Consider the following 22,998-nt stretch of genomic DNA (forward strand, 5'->3'; position numbering starts at 1 on the left):
GTGGGTTAACTGCCTGTTCAGGGGCAGAATTACAGATTTGTACCTTGTCAGCTCAGGATTTGAACTTGCAACATTTTGGTTACTAGTCCAACACTCTAACCACTACCCTGCCGCCCCTGTGTAGGGATGTATTTTGAAGAGGAATGAGATTGAAGAAGTGGGATGAGTTTTCTTAGTTGACATGTTTAATTTTGTATGATGTCGTTTTCCCCCATTTCCCGCAATGTTTTTGTTGTTGTTTCTTATTCAATACACCGTCCAGCTGATGGCGGTAATACACCATCAACATTGAATACCAACCGCCGTTGAACCCCATCGAAGAAGAATATAAAGAAGATGATTTCCAGAAATTTGATTCTGTGCAGCAGAGATTACAGACGCACGGAAGACAATTTAGCTGAATACACAATATGCCAGTATTCACAGGAGGTTTGCCTTAACAATGCAATTTCACAAGCAATAAGTGGGTCACTAAATGTATTGAATAGGGACTTGAATCATATTCAATTCCAATAACGGTAGGAGCTCAGCCATTATTAGTAGCAGGATTTTTCATGATAGCAACAGCAACCTGTTTTAACATTTGTTGTTAGCTAGCTACAGTAGCCGGTGATGACAAAATACTGCAAGTGTAGCAAGTAAACTACAGATTACATGAAATGTTACAATGAATCCAAAACCTAAACATTTGTTTTATTGTCATGGCCTCTAGCGTGCTACAAGTAGCAACAACAAAGATTTTACCAGGCTAAAAAGACATTTCCCTTTCAAACAAACGCTCTGCTGGCGCATTATAATCATCGATGCAATGGATGCGCATGTGCACTTACAGAGAGCCCCGCTGTAATATATATACTCTATAATAAGAGTATGAAAGTAGTTTACATAGAATCCAATCAAATAAATACAAGCATATTATGTTCCATATTTGTTTCGAACATGGTCAAGTGCTCAGTTAAGATGCCGACATTCAGTGTATGTGTCCATAACATCTGCTCCAGATATAAGATATCAACCTATGTTGCTATTGCACTTCAAGGTGTAGCCTAGCAGAGGACTGTAGTGGTCTGATGTGAGAATTAATCGTAATATCTCTGTAATTACATGTATTATGCCCCTATGGGGTTCAGAATGTTCATATAGGGGTGTTCCCCAGTACCCATATGACCCCCATATTTAAAATACACCAATTAGGCAAAACTCAAAATATAAACTGAACAGATGTAGATTAAATGCAATAGCCCTATCATCTCTGTATGCCTCCTGTTACGACTTCTACAAATGGTGCGTAGGAGGAGTCAAACGCAGAGAGCAGGTAATATCGTACGTGAATCTATTTATTCCAACGACAGCGGAGACATGGACATGCCAACACAAGGGCGTAAGAAACCACCCGTCCAAAATACATAGGACTAAAACTGTCCGGAAAATAATGGGAATACACTTATACACCAAAATAACAGAGAACAAGCCCGCACAAATACCCAGCGGGCCTCGTGCCCTTAAATAGCCTACAAACGAACACTAACTCAAAACAGGTGTACCCAATAAACCCCAATAAACAGAAACAAACGGAAAGGGAATCGATGGCAGGTCATAGGCCGGCGACGACGACCGCCGAGCGCCGCCCGAACAGGAAGAGGCACCATCTTCGGCGAGATTTGTGACACCTGTGAAAAACCCAGGTGCCTTTTTCCATTGGAGCCTACATGTTCATCTTGGCCAATAGTAGATGAGCAAGTTATTTGTAAGACAATTTCCAACAGAAATAGAGCATGACATTCATTCTGTCGCGCTTTTAAGTGTGGTTAGGTAATGTTGCTGAAAGGGATTTAAGTCTCAGTAACAACTTCCACATGACAAGTTTTAAATCGTGCTCAGTTCCCTTAAGCTTAATTGAACTGTTTTCGGAGCAGTAGTATTGACCTAAAGTTCTGTATGAAATAGTGCAGACGTCGCATACAGAAGCCCTAACGGTGTTCTAACACTATTAAAGGGATATTACACGTTACAAAATTGCATATTGGTTTCCTTACCCTTCAAGCAGTCTATGTACAATGTATGACAGCACTCCATGCTTTGTTAGCATGTGGAAACCGTGCCAGGGAAACTAAACCGAAGCATGGATTGTTGTCTCGCCTTGTCCATGGACTGCTTACAGAGTACGGAAACCAACTAATCCTTGTCGATGTGTCGTTTTGTAATTTGGGTGAACTATCCCTATATAGGACTATCCATATATGAACAGTCCATTTATTTAGTCTATTGATGAGTTAGGCAATGTGAAAAACGTATCTGCCTCTACCCCTAGACATGTACATTCTACTTTACCTATACTATTAAAAATGCGCTCAAAGCATTTATCTGTAATTGTAGGTTACGTGCGTTCAGGCGACTTGCCTTCCTCCACGTACCCCTCCCCTTACTACTTTAGAAACTTGCACCCATTCATTATGATTCATTTACATTCCGGGCACGGATTTGCACAAAGAACGGGAGTGGATGACAGAACAACAGACACAGAAAAGAGGTAACGAAATATAGTGGACTGGACTAGAAAAAGTTGATGAACAGAATATCACTGGCTGTTACAGTGTTGCTACACTACAAGAGAGACGCACACATTATGTTATCTCAAGGTATGATGCACCTCACTCCTTTTACTAGCCAATTGTATTTTAATGCGTTGTCAAATTAACTCATTGATTAATATATCTACATATTTCAACTAAATTGATTGACCAGGTTAAACACTGAGTTTGAACAGAGATAGTTATTCATGCTCAATGGTAAGTTGTTTTTAAACTTTGGTCAAATGAGGAGAACATGTGAAATGTCCTGTAATTGTAGATACAATACTTTGGACTTAAATGTGGCAACAGGGCATTGTTACAATAAATTGTGAGACATTTCATTCTATTTCCTCATTTTAAAGTCAAGTTCTCAAAGGTGGAACAATCAGGTTTGAATCAAACTCGTATACGTCTCAACCTTCTCACCACCATAGTTTGCGAAAATCATTATTGCTTAATGTGATGACAACTCTCAAAACATAACATCTATTGTCATGCCCAGGATCTTATGGATCATTACAACATGATAAATGTTGAAGGGAAAAAGGGCATGCATGATTCCATTTCAAAGTTCTATTTAGAATGGTAGGTGATAAACATGTTGGAATCTTGGCTCAAAATGTTTTTTTTTTTCACCTTATCTGTTCTGATCAGTAACCCTTCCTTATTACCGTGTTGAATACCTGACTACCTGTGCCTACCCTCATCTATCCAACAAACAGTGATATGCTATGTACATTTTTTGCCAAGTCCCAGTGCTTGATGTGTGCCAAGTTGTGAATCATGCCTTCTCACACTCGCAACACTGCCGAGTTTGTCTTGGCCTTCACATTACTATTGTTAAGAGTAAATGCTGCCTTATACAATTGTTTCAGAAACAGAGATGTTTCTTCTAACAAATATTTATTGTTTTTTAGGCCCATGCTTATCGGAACACTCTCCCTGTAGATTGTCAGATGTTTTTTATTCCATGCATTTATTTATTCTTCTTGTAATGGGGACATTTAAGATCACTAAAGTTCGTATTTAGTTTAGTGTGATCAACACAATGTTTAGCATTTAGCAGTGATCTGTTTGTGGCATTCAGTTTTGATGGTCACTAGACTTGATACTGAATGCTATGGATTGTTCCTCAAATCTGTTGATAGTAATTGACGCCAGACTGGATGTACAAGGGCCGAGAACACTGATTATTCACTGTTGTATTATATTATGACATACTGTGGAGACTGTATGATTCTGTAGCAGCTGACAAAGTCTCTTTTTCAAGGGAGCCCTGGCCAAGAAGTGGTAGGTTTAAAGGTTTCCACCAAGCATCCTGAAATTCACTTCTGTGCCTACATTCTGTAGATGTGTAGGCATAGACAACTTACATTACAATGGCAAATGATCTGGTTTCCTGCTCAGATTTCTCTTGACTTTCACTTCTTTCCCATTGTCAACCTGTTCCTGTGATCATATGGTTCTCCTCAATCCAACCTGATTTTTGGAGAAGGGCTTTTCCTCAGCACAAAATACCTTCACACTATTTCATACTGGCCCCTCTCTATAAGTGTTGACTTTTTCTTTCTTTTTCTTAAATACTTATTTTGGATTATGTAATTGGACAAAATACCTATTCAAACAAAATGTGTCAGGTCTGAAGTTTACTCAACACACCTCAGCCCTTGACCAACAGTATGCATTTGATTATCTGATACATATTAATGGCGAAAATCCAAAACAAATATAATAACTGACCAAGAACATTTGGCTTGTTTTTACAATCGGCTAATAGTTATTCATTTTCAAGGAAAGCTCAACGAGTGTTCTAACTTGATGAATTAACAGCTCATGCTTTAAAAAAGACCTGTCAGACTTTCCCGAAATGGATCAGTAGATGGTCTAATGTCAATTTGGTTTACAATGTGGTAGAACTCTTTTAAACTTTTCATGTGTTTTTTTAATTTTGTTTTTGTTATGTGGGCACTGGGCACCGTGCCCTAATTCAATATCATCACCCCAGTGAAGAGAATAAGAGGGTAGCAGGTTTACATGTATCTGCCCCAGCCTGTTCACTGAATATTCTTCCCTCACCTCCCTCATCCATCTTTAGCTCTCTTTGTAGAGTAATATTTCAATATTGTGAAGGCTTAATATCTTTGGTTTCATAAAAACAGGTCACCAGTCCCCCAAGCTAATCCCCCGGTTGAAGTCTGTACATCTCTGCACTGCAACCCCCTGCTGACGATGAGCCCCCTCCTCCTTCCTCTCCCTCCCTACTCCCACAGAACCGAGTGTCTTATGGTGGGACTTCACTCTCAGGCCTCTCCGCGGTACTCACAGAACCCCACAGGGTTGGCCATTGTCAGCAGCTTCCCAACTTAGAATTTCTATTCAGGAAGTTATTGAACAGGGATGGCCCTAATACTCACAGATATTCCCTGTTTTTCCCCTCAGTCTTTTTTCTCTCTCCTCCTACACTGTGTAGGTTTAGAGTGGTGAGTCAGTCCACTGCGGAGACCTTCTCCTCACATACAGAGCTGCCAGACAAGGTGTTCTCCAGGAGTGTTGTCCCCCCCACCACTCTATCCAGCCCCTCAAGGCTGAGAGGATCAAATAACTACACAACAGGACTGACAGGATCCACACTCCTCTGGAAAGGATATCCTAATAGTTGATAGTAAATGAGGAGGGGAGGTGATGATGTCTGAGGACAGCTGTGGCCGAAAATGCTGCAGGGTAATGTATAGCTGCAACTGGAGGCAGCCCAGTGAGAGGAAACGAAAAGTGAGTACTGTTGTGGACACAGATGTAGATTTTTGTGTAGAATATAGCTATAGAACATACATTAAGATGATTAACGTTTTTGGTACTAACTTCTCATACATTATCCTCAACTTTGGTTTATATACTGTAATTCCATGTAGTTGTTTTAGTGACTTCTCCCAGGTGAGTCAGGCCTACATGTAAATGTTAAAATGGCTTTGGTATGTGTTGTAATGTTAATCATCGTCATCATCATCATCTATGTCATCACCTACGTCATTCTCATCGTCATCACCATCCAGCAACAACAGTCACTAACATTCCATTGGACAGCATTCAGTGGATACATGAGGATGTTTCCCCTTTATAAACTCACTGTGGGTGTATAATCGGAAGCCTCTATTCCTAGGCATGTGAGATGTGGATGGATGTTATTGGAGAAGCATCCATCCATTCAGACCTGTTGTGTAAATAAGAGCAGGATAATTGGGAGGAGGGAGATTGTGGTACATATTAGAGCATGTGAATATGTGCTAGGACTAATTGCTGAACTGAACTCACAGGCTGGGTAAAAGGTGATCTGGGACAGGATTACAAAGGGGACAAACCATTAGTGTCCAAGGGGAGGGGGGTTTCTGTTTGGACACAATTGAGGTTGGTTGAATGGTGGATGCTGGTGTGTTTGATGACTGTATTGATTCCCCCTAAGTGTGGTGGAATGGAACAGCAGGTGAAACCAAACATGAAGAGGCGTTGGAGGGTCTCATGACTCAAACATCCCAGAGGAAGCTGAGCCCCTTAGAAATACCACATAAACAGTGTACATAAACACACACTCACACAATCACAAACACACACTTTTGGGTTGACCAGCCACACAAGAACTCCATGAAGATGTACTTTAAACCATAGCTAGGGGTTATATATACAGATATATACAGTGCATTTTGAAAGAATTCAGACCCCTTGACTTTGACCATATTTTGTTACGTTACAGCCTTATTCTAAAATTGATTAAATCATTTCCCCCCCCCCCCCATCATCAACCTACACACAATACCCTATAATGACAAAGCAAAAACAGGTTTTTAGAAAGTTTTGCAAATGTATTAAAAATTAAAAACTGAAATATGGCAATGTGATAAGTATTCAGACACTTTATTCAGTACTTTGTTGAACAACCTTTGGCAGCGATTATAGCCTTGAGTCTTCTTTGGTATGACTCTTCAAGCTTCGCACACCTGTTTTTGGGGAGTTTTTCCCATTCTTCTCTGCAGATCCTCTCAAGCTCTGTCAGGTTGGATGGGGAGCGTCGCTGCACAGCTATTTTCAGGTCTCTCCAGAGATGTTTGATCCGGTTCAAGTCCAGGCTATGGCTGGGCCACTCAAGGACATTCAGAGACTTGTCCTTAATCCTCTCCTGCGTTGTCTCGGCTGTGTGCTTAGGGTCGTTGTCCTGTTGGAAGGTGAACCTTTGCCCCAGTCTGAGGTCCTGAGCCCTCTGGGGAGTCTCATAGCAAAGGGTCTGAATACTTACGTAAATCAGGTATTTCAGACATTTTTTTTTAACACATTACATTTGCATTCGGAAAGTATTCAGACCCCTTCCCTTTTTCCACATTTTGTTAAACTACAGCCTTGTTCTAAAATGGATTAAATAAAAACATTTCCTCATCAATCTACACACAATACCCCATAATGACAAAGCAAAAATGTATTAAAAATAAAAAAGACAGATATACCTTATTTACTTATTCAGACCCCTTGCTAAGAGACTTGAAATTGAGCTCAGGTGCATCCTGTTTACATTGATCATCCTTGAGATGTTTCTACAACTTGATTGTAGTCCACTGTGGTAAACTCAATTGATTGGACATGATTTGGCAAGGCACACACCTGTCTATATAAGGTCCCACAGTTGTCAGTGGAAGTCAGAGAAAATGAGATCGAGGGAATTGCCATGAGGTAAAAGGAATTGTCCGTAGAGCTCTGAGACAGGATTGTGTCGAGAAACAGATCAGGGGAAGGGTAACAAAACATTTCTGCAGCATTGAACGTCCCCAAGAACACAGTGGCCTCCATCATTCTTAAATGGAAGAAGTTTAGAACCACCAAGACTCTTCCTAGAGCTGGCCCCCTGGCCAAACTGAGCAATCAGGGAAGAAGGGCCTTGGTCAGGGAGGTCACCAAGAACCAGATGGTCACTCTGACAGAGCTCCAAAGATCCTCTGTGGAGATGGGTGTACCTTCCAGAAGGACAACCATCTCTGCAGCACTCCAACAATCAGCCATTTATGGTAGGATGGCCAGACGAAAGCCAATCCTCAGTAAAAGGCAGATGACAGCCCGCTTGGAGTTTCCCAAAAGGCACCTAATGGACTCTCAGACCATGAGAAACAAGATTCTCTGGCTGATGAAACCAAGATTGAACTCTTTGGCCTGAATGCCAAGCGTCATGTCTGGAGGAAACATGGCACCATCCCTACAGTGAAGCATGGTGGTGGCAGCATCATGCTGTGGGGATGCTTTGCAGTGGCAGGGACTAAGAGACTTGGCAGGATTGGGGGAAAGATGAACTGAGCAAAGTACAGAGAGATCCTTGATGAAAACCTGCTCTAGAACACTCAGGACCTCAGACTGGGGTGAAGGTTCATATTCCAGCAGGACAATGACTCTAAGCACACAGACAACGTAGGAGTTGCTTTGGGACAAGTCTCTGAATGTCCTTGAGTGGCCCAGCCAGAGCCCAGCCTTGAACCCAATCGAATATCTCTGGACAGACCTGAAAGTAGCTTTGCAGTGACGCTCCCCATCCAACCTGACACAGCTTGAGAGGACCAGCAGAGAAGAATGCTGAAATACGGGTGTGCCGAGCTTGTAGTGTCCTACCCAAGAAGAATTTAGGATGTAATCTCTGCCAAAGGTGCTTCAACAAAGTACTGAGTAAAGGGTCTGAGTACTTATGTAAATGTGATATTTCCGTTTATTTTATTTTATATAAATGTACAAAGATTTCTAAAATCCTGTTTTTGCTCTGTCATTATGGGGTATTGTGTGTAGATTGATGACGGAAAAAACGATTTAATCCATTTTAGAATAAGGCTGTAACGTAGCAAAATGTGGAAAAAGTCAATGGGTCTGAAGACTTTCCGAATGTACTGTATATGATTATTTTCACCTGTACCCCGGAGATGAATCTAATTAATTGGATTAAGTTCTGAGTACAGTTTCTGACTGTCGAAACAACCTGTACACACACTTTTAATTGTATCCTGGAAGGTAAGTGTTTTCCTGACAAACAAGTTTAGTAATCAATGAGTTCTTCCAAAGTGAGTAAAAAGTTGAACAGGTTTAGAGTTCCAGCCGTAATGATGAACTCTCCTTGCTATAGTGTTCCTGCTGCTGGTTGTCGGTCCTTACCGCTGTGTCCCTGCTCACTCTCTTCTGGATGTACGTCTGTCTGATGGCTTTCAATGACCGTGAGGATGTCAACTGGTGAGCTTGGTCATATAGCTTCGGACACACACGCACACACACACACACGCACACATACGTTGACAGACCCTGTGATCTTCTACCCTCTTTTGTCCCCTACCAGGAAGGCCTTTTCCATTCTTAAACTGTGGGTGAACTGGTTCATGGTGCTGATGGTTATCGCTGCCATACTGACCATCTACTGCATCCTGCTACTGGTGAGGGAGACGCTTCATATACCTATCAATGTATTTATGTCGTTTACATTAGCTGTGTTGTAATGGCTGTTTAATTGCAGGTATTTGCACTGGTCCAACTTGCCTTGAAAGAGCCTTTGGACTTACACTGTCTACACAAGGTATTAGGAATATTATGTGTTCCTGGAATGTTTCCCTCTGCACATGTTACAAGAAGTATCCAGCAATAATGCTTGGTTGCATAACATGAATGATAATAGCATAGATGATTAACAATATTAACTAACCTAGGTATGATCTGTATTGATTGCATTGTGTTGTGTTGTGGTTTGCTCTGCACAGTTGTTCCTGTTTTTAGGTGTGGTTTTCATCGCCCTGGGCACCACTGGAATAAGCCTACAGTGGAAAAAAGAGTGGCACACTGTTCTCCTGTCACTACAGGTATAGTAAGGCTAAAGTATTGCAGCATGGAACCGTCTTTTAGACGTGTGGGGGGGGGGGGTGTGTGTGCGGCGGTGAGAATGTTAGAGCTATAGTGAGATGTGAAGCAGTTTTTGGAGTGGCAGGTAGCCTAGTGGTCAGAGCGTTGAGGCAGTAACTGAAAGGTTGCTCGATCAAATCCCCGAGCTGACAAGGTAAAAATCGGTTGTTCTGCCCCAGAACAAGGCAGTTAACCCACTGTTCCAAGGCCGTCATTGTAAATAAGACTTTGTTCTTTACTGACTTGCCTAGTTAAATAAAGGTTAAATAAAAAATAAAAAATGCGTTTGGGGTCAGATCTTTGGTATGTAACATTGATCTCCCTCAGGCCACGGCTCCATTCCTACAGATGGGAGGGGTTGGAGCCCTGACCTTGGTAAGCTGCCTGGTGTTCCAGTGTTTCCAAAGGACCCGCAGAATAGGTCAGTGCTGATACTGAACTCTTCCAATAGAAATACACAAACACTCACCATGACATCAATAATATGAGACCTACAGTAGCCTACACACCCATATACAGGTATATTAGTTCAATAGAATTGAGTTCTGTGAAAACTGGGCGGCACTTGACCCTAATTGTGCATATAAGTCGCTCTGGATAAGAACGTCTGCTAAATGACTAAAGCGTAAATGTAATGTAAAATGAATGATTATACCAGCTGTATGAACTAATTCAGTTGACTAAATGCAGCGTCTTCTTTCCTTGCCTTTCTCTATACACAACAATAGTTCAAGTATGACTGTTTCATTTGTTAACCTGTGTCTGTTTGTGTCCCCAGCCTCTAAGATCCTCATCATGGTAGTGTTTGCTGGCGTGTCGGTGGCAATCTTCCTCAGCCCCCTACTCATCCAATCCCCTTGTCTGGTGGAGGAGAAACAGCTGCCCCCTAAACCTGCCCTCATTGGTCATCGCGGAGCACCAATGGTGAGGAAGTGCATCCTGCTCAGTCTATTTCTCATACCCTACATTAGTTATATTGCCTCAATATTAAAGGTCTAAGCTGGAAAACACAAAGTACCGAAAGTTGGTTGACTACCTTCCTCATACAGTGGATAAGGCTTTATTACATAGCTACAAGACCATCATCCAAAAACGGCTTATGTGTTAACATTTTACTGTTGTCATAAATTCCATAATCCTACCTTATGATTCAGTAGGCTAACGGATAAATCATCATATAGTGTAGATACAGTATAACCAAATGACTTTAGGATTAGTGTTTACATTGCACTGAGCACATATCCCCTATTTCCATCACTTGCCAGTATATCAGAGGGCTTGAACTCGACATTCCCTCTAAACTCCATCCGACTGCCGTGCAGAAGAAATGTGAGCCTGCACAAAGAAGCACGAGATTGAACTTCGCTCAACTTTCTACAGTTAACCCCTTTAGTTAATTAACACTATCAACGTTTCGCTCTACTGTGGGAATTGTGATCGAATCAACCCAACATTCGACAATTTCAATGTAACATACCGAAACACAACGAACTATGCACGATTTAGTATGCAAAACTAACTGCAAGATATTTTCTTGTAGAAAGAGTGCATTGGAGTAGGCTTCTATTTCAGTAGACATTGTATTTTGAGACAGTCTTGAATAAGCTAAGTAGTCAATAGGCAGAGTGTAGCATAATTTGTCTGATTCTCTGTAATGATGGTATGAAGAACAAGTGGATAAACAGTTTGATGTCAAGCCTGCATGTTTTTCTTTCCAAAAGTCTCATGGAATGTATAGGCATTGCACACCACACATTGGTTGCTACTGTTGGCTGAATGATAGAACAGCTATTTCCATGTTAAAATGTTATGGGAAGCATTTTTCTTCATAATTTGTTATGGTAGGCTGCTCTGGTAGGCCGACATTATGATAAAATAGCCACCGTAGCCTACTTGGTCACTGTTAAAACTGTAAGTTAAAGTGGGTACAGCCTCAGTGTTCACCGTAAAGCGCGCCGGAAGTTCAAGTTTGCGGTTCAGCAGACCTGAAATTTGCTCAGTGCTGAATGTTTTTTGAGGGAACATTGCTGTCCAGTCATGTTGAGGGCCCCACATGGCATGTTGCTCGCCCCTATTATGTTGCTCCACTCTTCTCTACTATCTCCACCATAGGCCCACTCAGCTGAGCTGTGTCATATGTATTTAGCACAGGAGTGTTTCACACACATCTGTCCTCTCTCTGTGTTCAGCTAACCCCAGAGAACACCCTGATGTCGTTCAGGAGGAGCGTGGGGTGCGATGTGATCGCCTTTGAGACAGACGTGCAGCTCAGGTACCCGGGGGACTAAGGCTGCTTCATCTTTACGTAGACGTTGCAGAGTTGTGAAGGATCAAACGTGCACTGCTGTTTGAAATTGTTTTCAGTTTAATAATAATAACACGTGGGATTTATATAGCGCTTTTCAGAGACTCAGTTTATTGACATTTCTTCCTTCCCCAGTAAGGACAGAGTTCCTTACCTGATGCATGACCACGGAAACCATTTCCTGAGGAGGACTACAGATGTTCTACATAAGTTCCCTGGGAAAGACTTCAACCACAGCACAAACCTCACCTGGGAGGAGCTACAGGAATTAAACGCTGGTGATTGGTTCCTGAAGGTAAGGGTGATATCCAATTTCACAAGCCTCCCTTGTATGTTGTAGTTGGAAATCATTTCAGAAGGTTTACTTGAAAATTCCTTATATACTGTAGATCCTTTACATTTTGATTACGATTTGAACCAACTCATTGACATAATGACATCCATACTATGGATGTCTCCCTTTCAGACGGATCCGTTCTGCTCAGTCTCCCAGCTCTCAGAGCAGGAGAAGAAGACAATTGGGAACCAGAGTGTTCCCTCCCTTCTGCAGTTGCTGGACCTAGCCAAGACTCATAACACCTCTGTCATCTTTGACCTAAAAAATGACGACAACAATGACACTATCGACACCGTGAACACCATCCTCAAATCTGGCATCCCCCAAGACCTGGTGAGTAGAATGTCTATCAGTATCACTGCTTTATCATTCCTGTCCTGTGTAGTTAGTCTTATTACAGTTGTATGACAGTGTTTTTTTTGTCGTTTCTCTCTCTAGATCCTCTGGCTTCCCCCCAAACACAGGGTGGATGTGAGGGAGGTCGCACCAGGGTTCATACAGGTCTACAACGATGTGTCTGATATGGACCTTGACAGAGGAGACCATCTGAATGTCAAATACAGCGCGTTGAGTGCCACAGAGATTTGGTGAGTAGCCTCCTTCAAAGCACCCTCGCTTTTCTCAGAGCTGTAGACAAATAAACCTTAATTCCAGAACCACATTCTACTCTTCCTGTGCTGACTGACTGCTGCAGGGCAAACAATAGTGTCACAATGAAAAGTGTTGGTGTGCTGAGACAAAGAACTGGCATTGTTGTAGATGGAGACACACGCTGCTTCAGTAAAGAATGAGACTCATATCATGTTTTCACCCAGGTGTTTTTTAATGGCTGAGAGCCCAGTAGTGAAACTTTCGCATGGGATGATAGTTTCTGTTGGTTTAGTGAAACGAAGATGATGGGAAAGTGTTGTCTGAACAGACATGATGTGTGCTTTAATAGTATGACATGTTATGATTGATCACTCCTGTCTGTAGTTGTCACATTCGTCGTAATAAATGTCGGACCAAGGCGCAGCGAATGTTGAGTTCCACATTATCATTCAAATTAAGTGAAACTAAATAAACAAATAAACAATATACTAACAATGAACCGTGACTACAGAGAATGCTACGTGCACCAACTCAAAACAATATCCCATAACACACAGGTGGGGGAAAAAAAGAAATGCTACTTAAGTATGATCCCCAATTAGAGACAACGATAGCCAGCTGCCTCTAATTAGGAATCATACTAAAACACCAACATAGTTTTTTCTAACTAGAACCCCACAAAGAAAATATAAACTAGACTAAACCCCTAGTCATGCCCTGACCTACTCCACCATAGAAAATAAAGCCTTTCTGTGTTCAGGACGTGACAGTAGTCTTTGAGAATTGTCATGTTTGCTGAAGTAGCTCTGTGTGAGCTGAGCTCTTTCAACTAATCTTTGAATTACCTACTAAATTTGTGTGTTTCTGTGTGCCAGGGAGCTTCGGAGCAGGAATGTGTCAGTGAACCTGTGGGTGGTGAATGAACCATGGCTCTTCTCTCTGCTGTGGTGCTCGGGGGCCAACTCTGTGACCACCAACGCCTGCTCCCTCCTACAGGACATGACCCAGCCTGACTGGACAATGGTGAGGGACTCACATCAAACCTCTCTTCTTCACTCTTCCATAGACACTCCCTCTTCAAAAGTCAACCCGATCACCACACACTGACATAGTAATTCTCACAGTCAATGTTGTGTTTGAACATTAGCTAGCATATATTATGATATCTATGTGTAGCATTGAACTTGACATTTTGTTGTTCAATGCTGTGTTTTTAATCTTGTGCGCAATCTATGGGTCATATGAATGTACCTACTAGGTGTGTATGTGTTTCAGAGACCTGATAGATACAGAATGATATGGATCACAGTGGACCTGGGGTCATTGCTCATAATGGTCACACTGTTCATTTTACAGAGGTGAGTAGAACACTACCATTGTTTGTAAAAGACAATGGAAGCAGTGTATGTCATTTGATTACTTGATTTGTTTCACTTTACTCTTATTCTTTGGAAATGATGCTTTCTGAGTCATGCCACAGGTGGGTTTTGCTAGTAGACATTGCAATTGATAAATATAATCAATATGGAACAATTCAAATTGATTGCCCTTTTTTTAAAATCAATGTTTACAGTAATTATGTACGGTACTAACTACTAAGATAGTTGTTATCTATGTATCATGAATCTTTTAAGATTGCTATTGTTAACTTTGATATGGGACTGATATATTATGTCACGCTCTCTTACCGTAATACATGTCATTCTTGACGGTTTAAATAATTTAATCTGTAGTGTAGTGGTTGCCTTAATGACATGCAAAGATAACAATTGCTGTGTTTGTCCTTACGGTCACATAAACTAGGATGTACAAGGGCATCATATAAAGATAATCTTTTAAATGTGTTATTTAACTAGGCAAGTCAATTAAGAACAAATTCTTATTTACAATGACGGCCAACCCCGGCTGAACCCTCACCAACTACGCTGGGCCAATTGTGCGCCGCTTTACGATATACAGATGATGATGATACAGATGACGAAGTGGAATAATTATTTTGTGTGTGATTATCTCCGCAGGGAAAGGGAAGCAAAGAAAGGATTTTCCGGCTGGAATCAGAGAGAATTGTCCCTCTTCTTACCCTCTGAATCGTTTGATTGAAGCCTGAAACAGAACAGCCTGGATCCAGACCCCCCCCCCCCATTAATAATATACTGGCTGAATGGTTAAGCCTTGAATCAGGGAGGAATTCGGGCCATTTAAATGACAGTATTTCAAAAAAATGGTGGATCACATACATAGAGTACATTTCACTTGCCTGACGACTCAAACTTGGGTGGCAGGTAGCCTAGTGGTTAGAGCGTTGGGCCAGCAACCGAAAGGTTGCTAGACCCAATCCCTGAGCTGACAAGGTAGAAATCTGTCATTCTGCCTCTGAACAAGGCAGTTAACCCACTGTTCCTAGGCCATCATTGTAAATAAGAATTTGTTCTTAACTGACTTGCCTAGTTAAATAAATAAATAAACTGAATTATTCCGCTGCTCTGTTGTTCTCTACATACTTTCGTTTGACTGCCATTATTGAACTCGTTTGAGGTGATGTCATAATAAGAGGTGTTGTACAAAACAAAGTATTCAGCAATTGGATCATCTCTAACCAATCAGTAGCAAAGCCAATGATGATTTTCAAACCTCAGCTTTACCCACGTGTGTTCTGGCTCTGGCCCAGGCCCAACCCATCAGATTCAGGGAACGATTAGAATGTTTTTGCCATTATAGAAATTGTCACGGAGGTACTCGGATCCAGACTCATTGCAAAGAAGAAACTAACATCTATGGTCATGGCGTACCGGTTGGCCAGATGCAAGGAGTTTGGGTAGCCAGGCAAACATTTTACATTCGTCATGAGAATTTATGAACAAAGTTGTAAAGAGTATATTCTTACACATATATTTTCTGTAACACTTTATTTGTTAAAATAAATAACAACTGTTTCACTCCACATCAAGTTTAATCTTATTTGGAAACTATTGGTATTGCAGATAAATGTCAGCACTATTTGCATTGCACTTAGGGTTACATTCTGAAGGAGAGATTTTCCAATCCAGATTTGACGTGTATGTGTTAATGAAATAAACGTTTTATGATGAGTTATGTATCTGTGTGAATTCTCTGCATAAAAAAATATGCAGTAACACCTTGGAATGTGTTCAATCGCTGAAGGTGCGGCTCCTTAGAAATATGAAATTATCTTCTACAACCACTAGATGGCAGGTGTAACCACTTTTTGTGAGACGGTCAAATTGGAAGTGTCAAACTTGAATATTTTTAGTTGGCTATATGAAAAGATCTAAAGGGAATTGTTTTTCGACAATATTGTAGAAATATTTTTCGACAATATTGTAGAAATATTTTTCGACGATGATGATGGTGATAATTATGATTTAAGTCTAGCAAAAGTATCCCCCAAAAAACAAATTTAATTACATAATTTTCTGTTTATAGATCCCCATCGACGGGCTACATACCCATCTACAGTTATCAGAAAATCGAGGGTACCGAGGGTGACCCAGAAACACTTTGTCACTTTTTAACAGAACTTGCGTACCCGTCTCGTGCAAAATGGATTACAGCTGCTGCCGCTACAGTAACAGTTCAGTGTTGTGCGAATTTGGGAGTGTCTGTTTCGGTAGTAAAATTGAAAAAATCGGGATTAACCTAATTATGGGGAGAATAACGGGGTACAAACTTCAACTCTGTTAAATCTTTCTTCTGGTTTGTTTCGTTAGTTTTCGGCTTGCCTCGAATAGTTGTCCTCAGAATATTTTTCTTTACACCATGGTCCACAAATATGGTAAGTGCCTACATACGTTTTCGTAAATGTTTTGTTTGTGTACAAGTTTTAAACTATCGCAAACGTTTATTCGATGCCGTTTTTAGAACATTTGGGTTTATTCGCTGTCATAGCCGAAAAGTATTGACAAGCAGAAAATTGCAGCAACGTTTCCGTGTTTTTTCTCTCTCACTTTGTTGCCAACTATCAAGCCAGAATCGAATGAATTAACGTTAGTTTGTACATTTTTAGAAGAGGCATGAAAACAGGAAAGTATGTTTCCATTAATTCATATATATTCTGACATGGAGCACATTCACACTGCGATGGTAAGGGAAGTAGTTTAGTTTACTCATAATAAAATGTAGGTAGTTGTAGTAAAGCGAGTGAGGCACATCACAAGGCTGTTAATTACGCTTCACCTCCCACCTGGTTTCGGTAGACCGCTGTGCACGCGCATGCATTCTATACTTAAGACTACTACTCCCTTTCCCTGCCCATAGCAGCACCAAAAGTTAGAGAAACTCTTCAACAATGAACAAAACTATGCACCAACTCTATCCTTGTGCTTTGAGCCTGACAATTGTACAATAGCCTATGACATGAGTGTGCCCGATTAAAACCATAATTTGAGGCTTTCCTAGCATGCATTTAGACTTGTTTTATGCTATGGTAGAATAATATTGCCACTTGTTTCAAGGATCAAAATGGTCATGTGCACATCACATCTGAGCAGTTTCTTAACATTTCATCACAACGACTGTCTTGGTGAGGGTGTTAACTTGAAGCATCCCTGTTGTCAGACACAGAGAGGGCAGTGGGTCTGCTGAGACAGTACCAGGACAGTCTGACCAGTCCAGAGGAACAGGCCCTGAAGGCCAGTGTGGGGAAGGTCTCCACCATCTTCGGCAGCCAACTCTTTCATGCACTATTAGGTAAGACACAGAAAATACACATATTGAGGCTTTCACTATTATTATTTTATGAATAATGAACCCACAGGGCACAGACGTCTATTCCATGTTGGTTCAAGTCATTATATTGAAATGACGTGGAAACAATGTTGATTCAACTAGTGTGTGCCCAGTGGGAAGTCTCAGTCCAGCCCCACACCATTACAAGCAAATTATTTTTCAAATCACTATATTCTAAATAAATTAGTGTATTTAGTAACAAAACTCATCAAGAGATTTTTATTATTATACTTATGTCTCTGCTCATTATCTTTCTAATGAGAAAATTAGCGACTCGCTAGTTGTTTTTGGTATAGGCTTGTTATTGCCTCTGACCAAAGCTTCAGGATGTAGACAACCCGGGTCAGGCTATATTAATTTGTGTGGGAAGTTAACTGAGCCTAAACATTTCTCAATTAAGTCCCATGAAAGAGGCCTTTCAGTGGCCTCTCAAAAGGTTTGCTGTATCCTATTAAATCCTATTAAACATGCCCATGACACAATGTACTCTATCTATTGGGCTGATCAAAAGCCCTCTCACAGGCAATCAGTTCAAACCTCTTTACTTTGTTATAGAGTTACACATATTTTCAGTCATTTATTTGCACTGTTGGATGTCATCCTAACTTGATCAGGATCATCTCACAGAAAGAGTTATTATTAGATATGGTTCACTCACAGCAGCCAAAACACTACTGTATGAGGTGTAAAAAGAGGATGTTACCAGTCCACAATAGCTTTTTCAATACTATGAATGTGCTTGACCTCACCACATCTATCATTTCCTAACTGGAACAATGACCTAAACTAACTCTTGAGTGTATTGCAACGATACCTTAATAAGCAGTTAGGGCCCCAAAAGGGCTCCTGTGAAGCTACATTTCACAGTCTTTTTACCCTGCAAAGGAGACAAGTGAGTTCAATTTAACCAATGCTTGAGTGGCCCCTCTAATTACCATGGCCATGCCTTAATGATGCTAGCCTGTGGGTTTGTCGCTACTGCTGCTGCTCTACCCAGAGCTCTGGAGCCTCCATGGGGGATGGGTGACCATGGAGCAGGGTTGAAGACTAGAGAAAAGAGGAGTCTGAGGAGGCTGTCCACCCTGATGAGTGATCTCTCCAGACATGGATGCCTGCCTGTCCAAACTAGTTGAACAAATACATTGATGATAATGTACTATTAGCAAAACTATTGCTGTGGTCTAACGAGAAAAGTATGTTAATCACAATACAGACAATACAAGATATGTTGCTCTATCTGTCTGTCAGTTGAGTTGGTCAATATATCCAGTATTCAAAAGATGGCTTTGTAAACCACATACTCCCCTCCGTATGTATTTGGACAGTGAAATGTCTTATGGTATTGGGGACGCTTGCGTCCCACTTGGCCAAAAGCCAAGGACAATGCGGCAAATTCAAATAAAATGATATAAAATTCAAACTTTCATTAAATCACACATGTAAGATAGTAAATTAAAGCTACACTCGTGGTGAATCCAGCCAACGTCAGATTTTAAAAAGGCTTTTCGAAGAAAGCATAAGAAGCTATTATCTGATGATAGCACAACAGTAAACAAAGAGAGTAGCATATTTCAACCCTGCAGGCGCTACACAAAATGCAGAAATAAAATATAAAACATGTCTTCCCTTTGACAAGCTTCTTTTGTTGGCACTCCAATATGCCCCATAAACAGCACAATTGGTCCTTTTGTTCGATTAATTCCGTCCACATATATCCAAAATGTCAATTTATTTGGCGCGTTTGATCCAGAAAAAAACTGCTTCCAAATTGCACAACGTCACTACAAAATATCTTAAAAGTTGCCTGTAAACATTTCAAACTTCTTTTGTAATACAACTTTAGGTATTTTTAAACGTTAATAATCGATCAAATTGAAGACGGGTCTATCTGTTTTCAATAGAGGACGAGAGGAAACTAATGCTACTTTTCAAGTCTTGCGCACTCTCAAGAGCGTTACCTTTTTCCAAGATGGCCGTACTTCTTCATTGCACAAAGGAATAACCTCAACCAAATTACAAAGACTGGTGACATCCAGTGGAAGCGGTAAGAAATGAAAACAAGTGCCAAAGAAATATCGTTTCCCAATGAGAAATTCTTGAACAGACAGAGACCTCAAAAAATCAATTCTGAACGGTTAGTCCTTGGGGTTTTGCCTTCTACATAAGTTATGTTATACTCACAGACATGATTCAAACAGTTTTAGAAACTTCAGAGTGTTTTCTACTAATAATATGCATATCTTATATTCTTGGCATGAGTAGCAGGAAGTTGAAATTGGGCACGCTATTTATCCAAAAGTGAAAATGCTGCCCCCATACCTTAATAAGTTAATTTGGCTTCAATACTCCAGCATTTTGGATTTGAGATCGAATAATAAAGAAGACCTCAAAATGATAAAAAAACACAGGGAATCATGTCGTAACCCAAAAAGTATTAAACGAATCAAATTATTTTACATTCTCCATGATGACCGCTTTGCACACTCTTGGCATTCTCCCAGCCTGCTTCATGAGGAATACACAGTCTTGAAGGAGTTCCCACTTATACTGAGCAATTGTTGGCTGCTTTTCCTTCACTATGCGGTCCAACTCATCCCCAACCATCTCAATTGGGTTGAGGTTGGGTGATTGTGGAGGCCAGGTCATCTGAATCAGCACGCCATCACTCTCCTTGGTCAAATAGCCCTTACACAGCCTGGAGGTGTGTTGGGTCATTGTCCTGTTGAAAAACAAATGATAGTCCCGCTTCAGATCACATGCTCAGATAATGTTCGATCCTCCGGTTGGACAGTGAAACACACACGCTCGCAACCTCAGGTGACGTGCAGATGTTTCATTTCTCTCTCATGCTGTCATGGCTGGAGCCAGGGCAAATTCCTACTATTTATGTACAGTGGGGAGAACAAGTATTTAATACATAGCCGATTTTGCAGGTTTTCCTACTTAAAAGCATGTCGAGGTCTGTCATTTTTTATCATAGGTACACTTCAACTGTGAGAGACGGAATCTAAAACAAAAGTCCAGAAAATCACATTGTATGATTTAAGTAATTAATTAGCATTTTATTGCATGACAAAAGTATTTGATCACCTACCAACCAGTAAGAATTCTGGCTCTCACAGACCTGTTAGTTTTTCTTTAAGAAGCCTTCCTGTTCTCCACTCATTACCTGTATTAACTCGTTACCTGTATAAAAGACACCTGTCCACACACTCAATCAAACAGACTCCAACCTCTCCACAATGGCCAAGACCAGCGAGCTGTGTAAGGACATCAGGGATAAAATTGTAGACCTGCACAAGGCTGGGATGGGCTACAGGACAATAGGCAAGCAGCTTGGTGAGAAGGCAACAACTGTTGGCGCAATTATTAGAAAATGGAAGAAGTTCAAGATGACTGTCAATCACCCTCGGTCTGGTGCTCCATGCAAGATCTCACCTCGTGGGGCATCAATGATCATGAGGAAGGTGAGAGATCAGCCCAGAACTACACGGCAGGACCTGGTCAATGACCTGAAGAGAGCTGGGACCACAGTCTCAAAGAAAACCATTAGTAACACACTACGCCGTCATGGATTAAAATCCTGCAGCGTACCCAAGGTCCGCCTGCTCAAGCCAGCGCTTGAAAAAATAGAGCTTTTTGGTCTAAACTCCACTCGCCATGTTTGGAGGAAGAAGAAGGATGAGTACAACCCCAAGAACACCATCCCAACCGTGTAGCATGGAGGTGGAAATATCATTCTTTGGGGAAGCGTTTCTGCAAAGGGGACAGGACTACTGCACCATATTGAGGGGAGGATGGATGGGGCCATGTATCGCGAGATCTTGGCCAACAACCTCCTTCCTTCAGTAAGAGCATTGAAGATGGGTCGTGGCTGGGTCTTCCAGCATGACAACGACCTGAAACACACAGTCAGGGCAACTAAGGAGTGGCTCCGTAAGATGCATCTCAAGGTCCTGGAGTGGCCTAGCCAGTCTCCAGACCTGAACCGGATAGAAAATCTTTGGAGGGAGCTGAAAGTCCGAATTTCCCAGCGATAGCCCCGAATCCTGAAGGATCTGGAGAAGGTCTGTATTGAGGAGTGGGCCAAAATCCCTGCTGCATTGTGTGCAAACCTGGTCAAGAACTACAGGAAACGTATGATCTCTGTAATTGCAAACAAAGGTTTCTGTACCAAATATTAAGTTCTGCTTTTCTGATGTATCAAATACTTATGTCATGCAATAAAATGCAAATTAATTACTTAAAAATCATACAATGTGATTTTCTGGATTTTTATTTTAGATTCCGTCTCTCACAGTTGAAGTGTACCTGTGATACAAATTACAGACCTCTACATGCTTTGTAAGTAGGAAACACTGCCGATTTTTCAAGTTATAAAATACTTGTTCTCCCCACTGTATCTAGGTTCAATGTGGGACGTCCCTCATTATAAACAAACAGTTGATAAATTCATGGTTAACGCATCATTTTCAGATCTAACAGAATCGTTTAATAGACAAAACAGCAATGTCATTGAACCAATTGACTGGCCAGAGATCAGGGCATTCATCAGCAAAGACGCAGTGCAAGCTGATAGTATTTTGGATACCAAATTGTAGTCAAAATCATTCATGAAATTGAAGTGTGTCAGCTGTATGGTGATTTGTGATTCACATTTTACCGGTACTACCAGTAGTAGTAGAACAACTGATAACATCGACGGAATGTGTTTGAAGTGATGGTGCGCCTCCGAGAACAGCTAGCATGTTCAGCAAAGTACATCGCCAGTAGCATGCACAAACTTCATGCCAGTCAGCAGCTCCACAAGGATGTGATCAACTGTCTCAAGTGTGGGCTTTTCGTGGCAACCAGACGAGACAATCTAAGGAGGATGCGGTGAGAAAAGTTACTGGGCTCGAATCCAGTCTTCCCAGCCTGGTGCAGGTTTACAATTTTGTTTCTGGTGTCCTTTGACAGCTCTTTGGTCTTGGCCATAGCGGAGTTTGGAGTGTGACTGCTTGATGTTGTGGACAGGTGTCTTTAATACTGATAACAAGTTCAAACAGGTGCCATTAATACAGGTAACGAGAGGAGAACAGAGGAGCCTCTTAAAGAAGTTACAGGTCTGTGAGAGCCAGACATCTTTTTCCCTCATTTTGTCTGTCATAGTTGAAGTGTACCTATGATGAAAATTACAGGTCTCTCTCATCTTTTTAAGTGGGAGAACTTACACATTTGGTGGCTGACTAAATACTTTTTTGCCCCACTGTATCTCCCTCACTAACTTCAAGCACCAGCTGTCAGAGCAGCTCACAGATCATTGCACCTGTACATAGCCCATCAAACTACCTCATCCCCACAATGTATTTATTTACTTATTTATTTTGCTCCTTTGCACCCCAGTATCTTTACTTGCACATTCGTCTTCTGCACATCTATCACTCCAGTGTTTAATTGCTATATTGTAATTACCTCGCCACTATGGCCTATTTTATTGCTTTACCTCCCTTATCTTAAGTCATTTGCACACACTGTATTTATACTTTTTTTCCTACTGTATTATT

At 41.2% G+C, this 22,998-nt stretch overlaps 2 protein-coding genes across 4 annotated transcripts in view; both read left to right on the plus strand.

Moving 5' to 3' along the window:
• The first annotated feature begins 2,461 nt into the window (after positions 1 to 2,461).
• LOC135526341 (glycerophosphoinositol inositolphosphodiesterase GDPD2-like) lies at positions 2,462 to 15,795 on the plus strand. Of its 3 annotated transcripts, none has more exons than XM_064954637.1 (15): positions 2,462 to 2,530; positions 5,044 to 5,342; positions 8,713 to 8,816; positions 8,920 to 9,013; positions 9,094 to 9,153; positions 9,335 to 9,433; positions 9,801 to 9,894; positions 10,252 to 10,397; positions 11,663 to 11,745; positions 11,914 to 12,073; positions 12,245 to 12,448; positions 12,554 to 12,702; positions 13,582 to 13,729; positions 13,982 to 14,064; positions 14,725 to 15,795. In XM_064954637.1, exons 2-15 carry the CDS (start codon positions 5,256 to 5,258, stop codon positions 14,804 to 14,806), a joined length of 1,593 nt encoding a protein of 530 aa, XP_064810709.1. In that variant the 5' UTR covers positions 2,462 to 2,530; positions 5,044 to 5,255; the 3' UTR covers positions 14,807 to 15,795. The 3 variants fall into 3 exon arrangements, with proteins under 3 accessions (XP_064810709.1, XP_064810708.1, XP_064810710.1); XM_064954636.1 differs by having other exon boundaries at positions 2,468 to 2,639; XM_064954638.1 differs by lacking the exon at positions 14,725 to 15,795 and having other exon boundaries at positions 2,468 to 2,639; positions 13,982 to 14,068.
• A 501-nt stretch (positions 15,796 to 16,296) lies between these two features.
• Positions 16,297 to 22,998, plus strand: part of LOC135526342 (disks large homolog 3-like) — a 146,918-nt gene continuing 140,216 nt past the window's right edge. The window contains exons 1-2 of the mRNA XM_064954641.1: positions 16,297 to 16,499; positions 17,282 to 17,413. Coding sequence (XP_064810713.1) covers positions 16,484 to 16,499; positions 17,282 to 17,413 — 148 coding nt within the window. The 5' untranslated portion in view covers positions 16,297 to 16,483. The remainder of the gene's footprint in view (positions 16,500 to 17,281; positions 17,414 to 22,998) is intronic.

Source organism: Oncorhynchus masou, chromosome 32, assembly GCF_036934945.1.
Source record: "Oncorhynchus masou masou isolate Uvic2021 chromosome 32, UVic_Omas_1.1, whole genome shotgun sequence".
Classification (NCBI taxonomy): Eukaryota; Metazoa; Chordata; class Actinopteri; order Salmoniformes; family Salmonidae; genus Oncorhynchus; species Oncorhynchus masou.